Source organism: Oncorhynchus nerka, linkage group LG15, assembly GCF_034236695.1.
Source record: "Oncorhynchus nerka isolate Pitt River linkage group LG15, Oner_Uvic_2.0, whole genome shotgun sequence".
Taxonomy (NCBI): domain Eukaryota; kingdom Metazoa; phylum Chordata; class Actinopteri; order Salmoniformes; family Salmonidae; genus Oncorhynchus; species Oncorhynchus nerka.
Genome location: NC_088410.1, coordinates 76,899,408 through 76,912,598, shown reverse-complemented (window position 1 = coordinate 76,912,598; position 13,191 = coordinate 76,899,408). Strand labels below are relative to the sequence as shown.

Sequence of the window (13,191 nt, the reverse complement as noted above, 5' to 3'; positions counted from 1 at the left end):
CGCTGTGTGTGGATGTTTATTGTTCAGCTATGCTCCTGGGCTGTGATGTTAAACCTCACACGCCAGGGGCACAGATTCACTGGTACGAAGCTATCAGAGAACTCTCAGAAGGCAATGTTTTTTTTTTTATCTCGGGGGGTCATTTGTATTTTTACCTTGTCCCTGAGATGACACTGAGCGATTAGCTGTATACAGTATGCTCCGGACAGAAGTAGCCTCCTCGGTTTCAGAAGTGAATGCAGATGCCCTGCCCTTCAAGGCATGTGTGGCTGCAATCCAGTGCTGTTTGAATGTAGTGGAAGAGATGGATCCTTTAGTTAACCCTAGCATGATTAATGAAGGTTTGTGATCACGTGGTGCGATGCCCAGGTCAGAACTGGACCCTGTTCTGTAAACCCAAACCTAGATACCACCGTGTACGGCCTCTTATGTTTTTGTGGGGCTGAACGGTGCTGCTAAGATGTGTGTTAATGTATTACTTTACAGGTTTTTCCTGTAGGACCATACTTCTTCCTCTCATCTCTATCTCTCATCATCATTGCATCTCTCTCTAACTCCTTGCTGGGTTGTGTTGTCCTCCAGTGAGCTGAACAGGAACCGTGTGAGGCAGGTGGAGGGGCTGACCTTCCAGGGCCTGGCCAATCTGGAGGTCCTCAAGCTGCAGAGGAACAACATCAGTAAGCTCACCGACGGAGCCTTCTGGGGCCTGGCCAAGATGAAAGTGCTGTGAGTTACAGAAACATACCGCTCCCAACTCCCTGCCTGGCCATGAGGACTGGCTGTCCTCAATAACTGTTGTTAGGATCACTTTCTCCTACTCCGCTCGTATTACTTTCCTCTCTTAACAATTGTTTCACAAGCAACTCTATGCTCTATAATTGTCCATTAACATTGAGCTAAACTATGAACCACAATTGGACTACCTGTAATGTCCAATCTCCTGTCATACCGAACTACATTACCCATGATGCCTAGTCTGAACCTGTCTGTGATCTCCTCCCCTGCAGTCACCTGGACTATAACAGCCTGAGGGAGGTGAACAGTGGCTCCATGTATGGCCTGTCTTCTCTTCTGCAGCTCTTCCTCAGCTACAACTCCATCTCCCACATCAACCCAGATGGCTGGAGGTTCTGCCAGAGGCTACGAGAACTGTGAGTAGCACATCAGAAACCTCCCAACTCCTGTAAGCCAAAGCACCAAAACCCTCCCAACCCCTGTAAACCAAAACACCAAAACCCTCCCAACCCCTGTAAACCAAAACACCAAAACCCTCCCAACCCCTGTAAGCCAAAGCACCAAAACCCCTCCAACCCCTGTAAGCAAAAGCACCAAAACCCTCCCAACCCCTGTAAACCAAAGCAACAAAACCCTCCCAACCCCTGTAAACCAAAACACCAAAACCCTCCCAACCCCTGTAAACCAAAACACCAAAACCCTCCCAACCCCTGTACACCAAAACACCAAAACCCTCCCAACCCTTGTAAATAGAGAACCAATTCCTGCCTCATCCCCAACCCCTGAGAAACAAACAAAAATATGAATCCCCTATTCAGCCCCCAGATATGGACCCCAAAGTCTTACCCATGCCTCCAACTTCAAACCCCGTCTCTTCTTGTTGATCCCCAAACACAACCCTAAGAACATAACCGTGAATCTGTTCTCTGCTCCGCCCCTCCCCGTACCTTCACGACAGCTACATGACTCACTTAACGCTCAATACCACACGCTCCTCTCACTATAAGCCTGTTTATCCCATAATGAGCGGTAAGATTGACAGTACTTAAGCCCATGCAAGAGTGTGTATTCACATCTCTGTCAGGTTGGTAGAGGGCGTACAACCCTCGGTTGGTAGGGATATTGTGGTAATTGCAGCGGGATCTCCCCGTCTAGTGAAGGAGAGAGAGAGACTACACTAATGTAGAGCTCAGTTCTGCTCAGGCGTCGCTAACGACACGGCTGCCTGTCAGGCTCCTGTGTCTGGGTACTGTGCGTGAGAGAGCCAGATTGGTCTGTATCTGTGTTGCAACTCGGGTTTCTATGATTTTCATTAGTGTATCCATGGTGACTGTGTGGGATAGTGGCTCGTTTAGCTCCCAGGTGTAAAAGAGTGGATGAGACGGCAGCCTGCCTGACGGGGCATCACAGAGACATGACCACACTAGACCCCTTCAGAGAGGCACATCCCAGACACTCACACAACAGACCATTTGACCATGTGTGCTGATAAGCAAGACATATTTATCACCTCTGACGCACAGTGTACCTACTTAAACAAGACCGTAACTCTAGGAAAGACATCAGAGAAGTGTCCATTTGTCCAACTGGAAATTTACACAATTTGTAAATGGTTTGTGTCTTGACTCCTTATCAAGCATGATAGGAAACTGCTGTGGATGAACAGATATTGAGCCAACGCCACTGTGGAAAAATACAGCATCTATCCAAAGGCAAGAAGACATTGAATAAGGCCATATAAAATAGAGAATAATGATGTTTCAGGTAGGTTAGGTTACCTTAGTGCTGTGCCATCTTGTCCTTCTGGTCCATGCCTGACACCGCATGTATTTATTTTTCATTTCCTCCTGTAGGAGTCTGTCCTATAACAACCTGAGTCGTCTGGACGAGGGGAGTCTGGCGGTGCTGGGGGACCTCCACACCCTTCGTCTGGGGCACAACTCCATCAGTCACATCACTGAGGGGGCCTTCAGAGGTCTCAAGGCCGTGCGCCTCCTGTAAGTCCTCTTGAACGCACCTAGAGCACACACACCCAGAGCACACACACCCAGAGCACACACACCCAGAGCACACACAACTATGGTTCCACACTGTAGACTCATCCTGTTACTAGTTTAAAGGTCCAATACAGCCGTTTTATTTCAATATCAAACCATTTCTGGTTAACAGTTAACCTTACTGTACCTTTTTTGCCTTTAGCAAAAAATATATATTTCAAGCAAGAATTTAGCTAAGACTGTCTGGAAGTGGTCTGAATGGGGAGGGGAATATTGAATACTAGCTATTATTGGCAGAGAGGTTTGGAACTCTTTGTCTATTAACCAATTTACCATTGGCAGAGAGGTTTGAAACTCTTTGTCTATTAACCAATTTACCATTGGCAGAGAGGTTTTGAACTCTTTGTCTATTAACCAATTTACCATTGGCAGAGAGGTTTTGAACTCTTTGTCTATTAACCAATTTACCATTGGCAGAGAGGTTTGGAACTCTTTGTCTATTAACCAATTTACCATTGGCAGAGAGGTTTGGAACTCTTTGTCTATTAACCATTTACCATTGGCAGAGAGGTTTGGAACTCTTTGTCTATTAACCAATTTACCATTGGCAGAGAGGTTTGGAACTCTTTGTCTATTAACCAATTTACCATTGGCAGAGAGGTTTGGAACTCTTTGTCTATTAACCAATTTACCATTGGCAGAGAGGTTTGGAACTCTTTGTCTATTAACCAATTTACCATTGGCAGAGAGGTTTGGAACTCTTTGTCTATTAACCATTTACCATTGGCAGAGAGGTTTGGAACTCTTTGTCTATTAACCAATTTACCATTGGCAGAGAGGTTTGGAACTCTTTGTCTATTAACCAATTTACCATTGGCAGAGAGGTTTGGAACTCTTTGTCTATTAACCAATTTACCATTGGCAGAGAGGTTTGGAACTCTTTGTTTATTAACCATTTACCATTGGCAGAGAGGTTTTGAACTCTTTGTTTATTAACCAATTTACCATTGGCAGAGAGGTTTGGAACTCTTTGTCTATTAACCATTTACCATTGGCAGAGAGGTTTGTCTATTAACCATTTACCATTGGCAGAGAGGTTTGTCTATTAACCATTTACCATTGGCAGAGAGGTTTGTCTATTAACCATTTACCATTGGCAGAGAGGTTTGTCTATTAACCATTTACCATTGGCAGAGAGGTTTGTCTATTAACCATTTACCATGGAAAGCCTAAACTCCCACCCATGAGGTTTGTCTATTAACCATTTACCATTGGCAGAGAGGTTTGTCTATTAACCATTTACCATTGGCAGAGAGGTTTGTCTATTAACCATTTACCATTGGCAGAGAGGTTTGTCTATTAACCATTTACCATTGGCAGAGAGGTTTGTCTATTAACCATTTACCATTGGCAGAGAGGTTTGTCTATTAACCATTTACCATGGAAAGCCTAAACTCCCACCCATGAGGTTTGTCTATTAACCATTTACCATTGGCAGAGAGGTTTGTCTATTAACCATTTACCATTGGCAGAGAGGTTTGTCTATTAACCATTTACCATTGGCAGAGAGGTTTGTCTATTAACCATTTACCATTGGCAGAGAGGTTTGTCTATTAACCATTTACCATTGGCAGAGAGGTTTGTCTATTAACCATTTACCATGGAAAGCCTAAACTCCCACCCATGAGGTTTGTCTATTAACCATTTACCATTGGCAGAGAGGTTTGTCTATTAACCATTTACCATTGGCAGAGAGGTTTGTCTATTAACCATTTACCATTGGCAGAGAGGTTTGTCTATTAACCATTTACCATTGGCAGAGAGGTTTGTCTATTAACCATTTACCATTGGCAGAGAGGTTTGTCTATTAACCATTTACCATTGGCAGAGAGGTTTGTCTATTAACCATTTACCATTGGCAGAGAGGTTTGTCTATTAACCATTTACCATTGGCAGAGAGGTTTGTCTATTAACCATTTACCATGGAAAGCCTAAACTCCCACCCATGAGGTTTGTCTATTAACCATTTACCATTGGCAGAGAGGTTTGTCTATTAACCATTTACCATTGGCAGAGAGGTTTGTCTATTAACCATTTACCATTGGCAGAGAGGTTTGTCTATTAACCATTTACCATTGGCAGAGAGGTTTGTCTATTAACCATTTACCATTGGCAGAGAGGTTTGTCTATTAACCATTTACCATTGGCAGAGAGGTTTGTCTATTAACCATTTACCATGGAAAGCCTAAACTCCCACCATGCAAACCTGCTGATTTAGAAGCTCCTGTGTAGATTTGTATTTTAAACCAGCAACTATCAGGAAATAACACTGATCAAATGTTTTCACACTTTTACAGTGTTAGTTTAATCAGTTGTTGTACAAAATGATATAAAACATAGGAAAACATCATTTTGACTGCACTTGGCCTTTAAGAACAATTCCGTTTATTCATGTGGATTCAATATACACTATGGCTTTATTAAGCCCCTCTGGCGCCATTTACAACGTGGAGTTAGCTGTTTACTTTTCAGACCATTGCTTTCCTGCATATTCACGTATCTGTTTGAGGTGTGCATGTGTCACCTTTCATGTTTTCATTCTGTGAGAACTTTTATTCTGGTGCGTCTGTTCTCATCTTCCCTATTTTCGGTCGTTGATTCCCATCGATTTTGGATGTGTTCCCTGTCCTCTGCCTCCCTGTAGATGATTTGCCTTTTTAAACGGAGCAGTGAAAAGCAGTATGGGAGACTTCTCTGCCCCCACACCCTTATGCACGCGCCTTGAACAGGAAGAAAGAGAAGAAGAGGGAGGCTGGGGTGTGGGTCCTTCTGCTAATGTCTTTTTGGCCCAGGATCTTCCCAGAGAGCCAGAGAAAAGAGTCAGACCTTTGCTTTGGAGATGAGGCCTTTCTCACAGGGGGGTGACAAGCCAAGGCGTATACAGGCCTTTCTCACAGGGGGGTGACAAGCCACGGCGTATACAGGCCTTTCTCACAGGGGGGTGACAAGCCAAGGCGTATACAGGCCTTTCTCACAGGGGGGTGACAAGCCAAGGCGTATACAGGCCTTTCTCACAGGGGGTGACAAGCCAAGGTGTATACAGGCCTTTCTCACAGGGGGTGACAAGCCAAGGCGTATACAGGCCTTTCTCACAGGGGGTGACAAGCCAAGGCGTATACAGGCCTTTCTCACAGGGGGTGACAAGCCACGGCGTATACAGGCCTTTCTCACAGGGGGTGACAAGCCAAGGCGTATACAGGCCTTTCTCACAGGGGGTGACAAGCCACGGCGTATACAGGCCTTTCTCACAGGGGGTGACAAGCCAAGGCGTATACAGGCCTTTCTCACAGGGGGTGACAAGCCAAGGCGTATACAGGCCTTTCTCACAGGGGGTGACAAGCCAAGGCGTATACAGGCCTTTCTCACAGGGGGTGACAAGCCAAGGCGTATACAGGCCTTTCTCACAGGGGGTGACAAGCCACGGCGTATACAGGCCTTTCTCACAGGGGGTGACAAGCCAAGGCGTATACAGGCCTTTCTCACAGGGGGTGACAAGCCAAGGTGTATACAGGCCTTTCTCACAGGGGGTGACAAGCCAAGGCGTATACAGGCCTTTCTCACGGGGGTGACAAGCCAAGGCGTATACAGGCCTTTCTCACAGGGGGTGACAAGCCAAGGCGTATACAGGCCTTTCTCACAGGGGGTGACAAGCCAAGGTGTATACAGGCCTTTCTCACAGGGGGTGACAAGCCAAGGCGTATACAGGCCTTTCTCACAGGGGGTGACAAGCCAAGGCGTATACAGGCCTTTCTCACAGGGGGTGACAAGCCAAGGCGTATACAGGCCTTTCTCACAGGGGGTGACAAGCCAAGGCGTATACAGGCCTTTCTCACAGGGGGTGACAAGCCAAGGCGTATACAGGCCTTTCTCACAGGGGGTGACAAGCCAAGGTGTATACAGGCCTTTCTCACAGGGGGTGTATACAGGCCTTTCTCACAGGGGGTGTATACAGGCCTTTCTCACAGGGGGTGTATACAGGCCTTTCTCACAGGGGGTGTATACAGGCCTTTCTCACAGGGGGTGTATACAGGCCTTTCTCACAGGGGGTGTATACAGGCCTTTCTCACAGGGGGTGTATACAGGCCTTTCTCACAGGGGTGTATACAGGCCTTTCTCACAGGGGGTGACAAGCCAAGGCGTATACAGGCCTTTCTCACAGGGGCGTATACAGGCCTTTCTCACAGGGGGGTGACAAGCCAAGGCGTATACAGGCCTTTCTCACAGGGGGGTGACAAGCCAAGGCGTATACAGGCCTTTCTCTGCTGGCACAGGGGGAGCGTTGGGCTGGGGGGAGGAGAGAGAGGAGGGGGTTCAGCTGTGTGGTAGGCCCTCTGTTTGGCTCCCCTCTCACCCGGGCCCTGGCTGTAAGGGAGCTGAGGCAGGTCTAATATAATCAGTGAAGCGCTGGGTAGGAGCGGGCCCTGGCTGTAAGGGAGCTGAGGCAGGTCTAATCTAATCAGTGAAGCGCTGGGTAGGAGCGGGCCCTGGCTGTAAGGGAGCTGAGGCAGGTCTAATATAATCAGTGAAGCGCTGGGTAGGAGCGGGCCCTGGCTGTAAGGGAGCTGAGGCAGGTCTAATATAATCAGTGAAGCGCTGGGTAGGAGCGGGCCCTGGCTGTAAGGGAGCTGAGGCAGGTCTAATATAATCAGTGAAGCGCTGGGTAGGAGCGGGCCCTGGCTGTAAGGGAGCTGAGGCAGGTCTAATCTAATCAGTGAAGCGCTGGGTAGGAGCGGGCCCTGGCTGTAAGGGAGCTGAGGCAGGTCTAATATAATCAGTGAAGCGCTGGGTAGGAGCGGGCCCTGGCTGTAAGGGAGCTGAGGCAGGTCTAATATAATCAGTGAAGCGCTGGGTAGGAGCGGGCCCTGGCTGTAAGGGAGCTGAGGCAGGTATAATCTAATCAGTGAAGCGCTGGGTAGGAGCGGGCCCTGGCTGTAAGGGAGCTGAGGCAGGTCTAATATAATCAGTGAAGCGCTGGGTAGGAGCGGGCCCTGGCTGTAAGGGAGCTGAGGCAGGTCTAATATAATCAGTGAAGCGCTGGGTAGGAGCGGGCCCTGGCTGTAAGGGAGCCGAGGCAGGTCTAATATAATCAGTGAAGCGCTGGGTAGGAGCGGGCCCTGGCTGTAAGGGAGCTGAGGCAGGTCTAATCTAATCAGTGAAGCGCTGGGTAGGAGCGGGCCCTGGCTGTAAGGGAGCTGAGGCAGGTCTAATATAATCAGTGAAGCGCTGGGTAGGAGCGGGCCCTGGCTGTAAGGGAGCTGAGGCAGGTCTAATATAATCAGTGAAGCGCTGGGTAGGAGCGGGCCCTGGCTGTAAGGGAGCTGAGGCAGGTCTAATCTAATCAGTGAAGCGCTGGGTAGGAGCGGGCCCTGGCTGTAAGGGAGCCGAGGCAGGTCTAATATAATCAGTGAAGCGCTGGGTAGGAGCGGGCCCTGGCTGTAAGGGAGCCGAGGCAGGTCTAATCTAATCAGTGAAGCGCTGGGTAGGAGCGGGCCCTGGCTGTAAGGGAGCCGAGGCAGGTCTAATATAATCAGTGAAGCGCTGGGTAGGAGCGGGCCCTGGCTGTAAGGGAGCCGAGGCAGGTCTAATCTAATCAGTGAAGCGCTGGGTAGGAGCGGGCCCTGGCTGTAAGGGAGCCGAGGCAGGTCTAATCTAATCAGTGAAGCGCTGGGTAGGAGCGGGCCCTGGCTGTAAGGGAGCCGAGGCAGGTCTAATCTAATCAGTGAAGCGCTGGGTAGGAGCGGGCCCTGGCTGTAAGGGAGCCGAGGCAGGTCTAATATAATCAGTGAAGCGCTGGGTAGGAGCGGGCCCTGGCTGTAAGGGAGCCGAGGCAGGTCTAATATAATCAGTGAAGCGCTGGGTAGGAGCGGGCCCTGGCTGTAAGGGAGCCGAGGCAGGTCTAATATAATCAGTGAAGCGCTGGGTAGGAGCGGGCCCTGGCTGTAAGGGAGCCGAGGCAGGTCTAATATAATCAGTGAAGCGCTGGGTAGGAGCGGGCCCTGGCTGTAAGGGAGCTGAGGCAGGTCTAATATAATCAGTGAAGCGCTGGGTAGGAGCGGGCCCTGGCTGTAAGGGAGCTGAGGCAGGTCTAATATAATCAGTGAAGCGCTGGGTAGGAGCGGGCCCTGGCTGTAAGGGAGCTGAGGCAGGTCTAATATAATCAGTGAAGCGCTGGGTAGGAGCGGGCCCTGGCTGTAAGGGAGCTGAGGCAGGTATAATCTAATCAGTGAAGCGCTGGGTAGGAGCGGGCCCTGGCTGTAAGGGAGCTGAGGCAGGTCTAATATAATCAGTGAAGCGCTGGGTAGGAGCGGGCCCTGGCTGTAAGGGAGCTGAGGCAGGTCTAATATAATCAGTGAAGCGCTGGGTAGGAGCGGGCCCTGGCTGTAAGGGAGCTGAGGCAGGTCTAATCTAATCAGTGAACCGCTGGGTAGGAGCGGGCCCTGGCTGTAAGGGAGCTGAGGCAGGTCTAATCTAATCAGTGAAGCGCTGGGTAGGAGCGGGCCCTGGCTGTAAGGGAGCCGAGGCAGGTCTAATCTAATCAGTGAAGCGCTGGGTAGGAGCGGGCCCTGGCTGTAAGGGAGCCGAGGCAGGTCTAATCTAATCAGTGAAGTGCTGGGTAGGAGCGGGCCCTGGCTGTAAGGGAGCTGAGGCAGGTCTAATATAATCAGTGAAGCGCTGGGTAGGAGCGGGCCCTGGCTGTAAGGGAGCCGAGGCAGGTCTAATCTAATCAGTGAAGCGCTGGGTAGGAGCGGGCCCTGGCTGTAAGGGAGCCGAGGCAGGTCTAATCTAATCAGTGAAGTGCTGGGTAGGAGCGGGCCCTGGCTGTAAGGGAGCTGAGGCAGGTCTAATATAATCAGTGAAGCGCTGGGTAGGAGCGGGCCCTGGCTGTAAGGGAGCTGAGGCAGGTCTAATCTAATCAGTGAAGCGATGGGTAGGAGCGGGCCCTGGCTGTAAGGGAGCTGAGGCAGGTCTAATATAATCAGTGAAGCGCTGGGTAGGAGCGGGCCCTGGCTGTAAGGGAGCTGAGGCAGGTCTAATATAATCAGTGAAGCGCTGGGTAGGAGCGGGCCCTGGCTGTAAGGGAGCTGAGGCAGGTCTAATCTAATCAGTGAAGCGCTGGGTAGGAGCGGGCCCTGGCTGTAAGGGAGCTGAGGCAGGTCTAATATAATCAGTGAAGCGCTGGGTAGGAGCGGGCCCTGGCTGTAAGGGAGCTGAGGCAGGTCTAATATAATCAGTGAAGCGCTGGGTAGGAGCGGGCCCTGGCTGTAAGGGAGCTGAGGCAGGTCTAATATAATCAGTGAAGCGCTGGGTAGGAGCGGGCCCTGGCTGTAAGGGAGCTGAGGCAGGTCTAATATAATCAGTGAAGCGCTGGGTAGGAGCGGGCCCTGGCTGTAAGGGAGCTGAGGCAGGTCTAATATAATCAGTGAAGCGCTGGGTAGGAGCGGGCCCTGGCTGTAAGGGAGCTGAGGCAGGTCTAATATAATCAGTGAAGCGCTGGGTAGGAGCGGGCCCTGGCTGTAAGGGAGCTGAGGCAGGTCTAATCTAATCAGTGAAGCGCTGGGTAGGAGCGGGCCCTGGCTGTAAGGGAGCTGAGGCAGGTCTAATATAATCAGTGAAGCGCTGGGTAGGAGCGGGCCCTGGCTGTAAGGGAGCTGAGGCAGGTCTAATATAATCAGTGAAGCGCTGGGTAGGAGCGGGCCCTGGCTGTAAGGGAGCTGAGGCGGGTTTAATTGGGCAGCCACTGCCGACATTAACAAGGCAACGGACATTCACACTCAGCCAGCCAGAAAGAATAGGGAATTGGCAGCTGACTCCGGCCATGGAGGCAAAGTAACCAAAGGGGGTGAGGGAAGGACTGAAATTATTATTCAAATGTTTCCTTTGCCCAGATGACTTCAGCAGTTACATGGTTTTCTCTGCATAGAAAAGTCTTTGGTGGGTTGCCAAAGTGTTTTTTTCGTGACGCTTTTTCTGGGGGGGTGGGTGGTTGGTTCAGGATGGGAAAAGGTTTTCAGTTTAAAGTTAATATAAAGTATGTAAAAAATATTTTAGATGTTTGAGTCACTCCGATAGCATAAGTCATAGCAAAATATGTAGAAGAGCAGGAACTTTGCTTTAAAACTGCACATTTTTCTCTTAGCCTCATGGCAAAATGTGTAGAATTGCAGGAAATTTGCCTTAAAAAAGCACAATGTTTCCTCCGCGCCCACCACCTAAGCTGCATTTTAATGTAGAAAACCCCCTGAGTTAGTAGTGTCAGAAAAGCTAATTAATTGCATTCAACCACAGGTTGGTGGTACCTTAATTTGGGAGGACTGGCTTGTGGTGATGGCTGGAGCGGAGTCAGTGGAATGGTAACAAGCAAACGGTTTCCATGTTTGATGCCATTCCGTTAGCGCTGTTCCTGCCATGAGCCGTCCCCCCCTCAGCAGTCTCCACTGCATTCAACATGCGTTTAGAAACTTCCTGGCAGACTCCAAGTGAAATTTGAGATTTTATTGAGTCTTATTCTGGCTTGACATGTGGTGGGACTGACATACCTGCCACCACACTGCCGGGCCAGACCAGGCCATGCCCACTGACTGTCTGAATGCAGAGACAAAGTGTGCCCGCCAACCCCTCCATGCTGTTATGAATTATACATGTGTATCCCTGTGTTGGGTTGTGTGCCTTCACCCCTCTCCTCCCCACAAAGGAAAGAATGTGCTTGGCTGGCAGAGCAAATCAGCAGAGAGGCTTGCTCTTTAGACCAGGTGCAGGACGGGTGGAGGAGTAACCCGTGACTACCAGCCCCATCTCTGCCAAGGCTACACAATGCTCCAACTCTGGCAGCCTGTTCTGTTCCCCTCCTCTATCTCTCTTATCCCTTCTCTCTCTCCACAGGGAGCTGGACCATAACGACATCTCAGGCACAATAGAGGACACCAATGGGGCCTTCTCTGGACTGGACAGCCTCAACAAGCTGTGAGTATCCCCCCCCCCTTCTCTCACCCCCCACCCCCGCCTTTTCTTCATCCCCCTCTCCCCAGAACCGGTCCCTTCAAGCTGGCTGCCCTGCCACTGGTTGATGATTGTCTGCAGGTCTTCAGTCCAGTGTGAAGGGTTTTCCATTGCAATCCAATAGTTTCCTCTGAGGAGTATTGCCTACCTATAGCCTATATCTAGTTCTCCCAGACCTGGCTTCAGACAGGACCAGCTCCATCTCTCCCTTACGTCTGGGCCTCACACGTCATTTGGAAGTGTAACACTGAGAGATGACTCTAAAAGTTGCTCCAAGTTTTATTAGGCTTTTTCATGAAGCATGCAGGTTCATATTTTAATGGCAACAGACTTGAAACAAGCATGAATCTGGTTTTCATTTGGTTTACCAGACTCTCAACTACAATTGTGTCCAAGTTCAGAGTGTCTGTTGGTGGGAATTGAACTGCCTTGACAGTCAAACTATGTCAATTTGTTGTGATCTCTCGAATAACTATTAAACCATACCACAATGAACATAGTGGGCCCTAAACAATCCTGGGATAAAAGATGGTGTCCAACCAAGGCCGTTCCCTGTGAGTGCTAGCCTATTGAAAGGGCTTTTCTATCAGCCTGCAGGATATGAGCCTCAGCAGCTCTGTCGGTCTCTAGCCCTGCTACTCTCTCTCTGCTCCACGGCCATGCCTTCCTGCCTGTTGTTAGGGACTGAAAGAGGGTGAAATTGGCCCAGCGCTGGCACAATCCTTCCATCCCGCCGGAAAACAACACTCCCCAGCCCTGGGAAAAACAGAGCGAGAGGGGCGGGACATTAGTGTCCTCCACACGCTTTGTGTCCCAGATTGTGAAGGGAGAATGCTCGGAGTTAACTTGTGCTCTCACAAGTGGCCACAAAAAAAAACGTTTTTCTCATTGCTCTTTTGGAAAGATACATTAATATATTGAGTGTAGAAATTTTAGTTACATCATTAAAGTATTACATTTTTTCCTAAATTTGATTACTCCATGAAGACAATGTGATTGGAATGAAAGGCAATGCAGACTGTTAGATGTGATGCTGGGAATAAGAACAATTTAAAAAATATTTATTTAAAAATGCTAAATACATTGGATGGAAGTGCAGTAACTTAGTGAGTAGTGGTTGTCTGTGATGAAGCCTGCTGTGCAGCTCCCAGTCTCCCTCTGTAGTCTAGAAACATAGACCTCTGGCTGATGTGGGGTCAGTAGTGAGTGACATCTCTGTCAGGAGCTGACCGGTTCTGTCCATGACCAGTCGTCTGCCTGGGGGCCCCTAAACACAGAGGCTTTCTTATAGAACGCAATACCTCTTATCAACATGCATCTAAGTGTTAGCTAATCTCCCCCAAACAGATGCACGCCCAGTGGGTTTTGAAACATGGTTTGTATTCGCATTGCACTGTGTAGA

General features: G+C 49.5%; 1 protein-coding gene across 1 annotated transcript in view; it reads left to right on the top strand.

Moving 5' to 3' along the window:
• The window catches only part of LOC115143321 (leucine-rich repeats and immunoglobulin-like domains protein 1), a 54,088-nt gene that overhangs the window by 28,541 nt on the left and 12,356 nt on the right, over window positions 1-13,191 (top strand). The window contains 4 exon segments of the mRNA XM_029683611.2: window positions 583-726; window positions 1,008-1,151; window positions 2,589-2,732; window positions 11,673-11,753. Of these exon segments, the coding sequence (XP_029539471.2) occupies window positions 583-726; window positions 1,008-1,151; window positions 2,589-2,732; window positions 11,673-11,753 (513 nt within the window).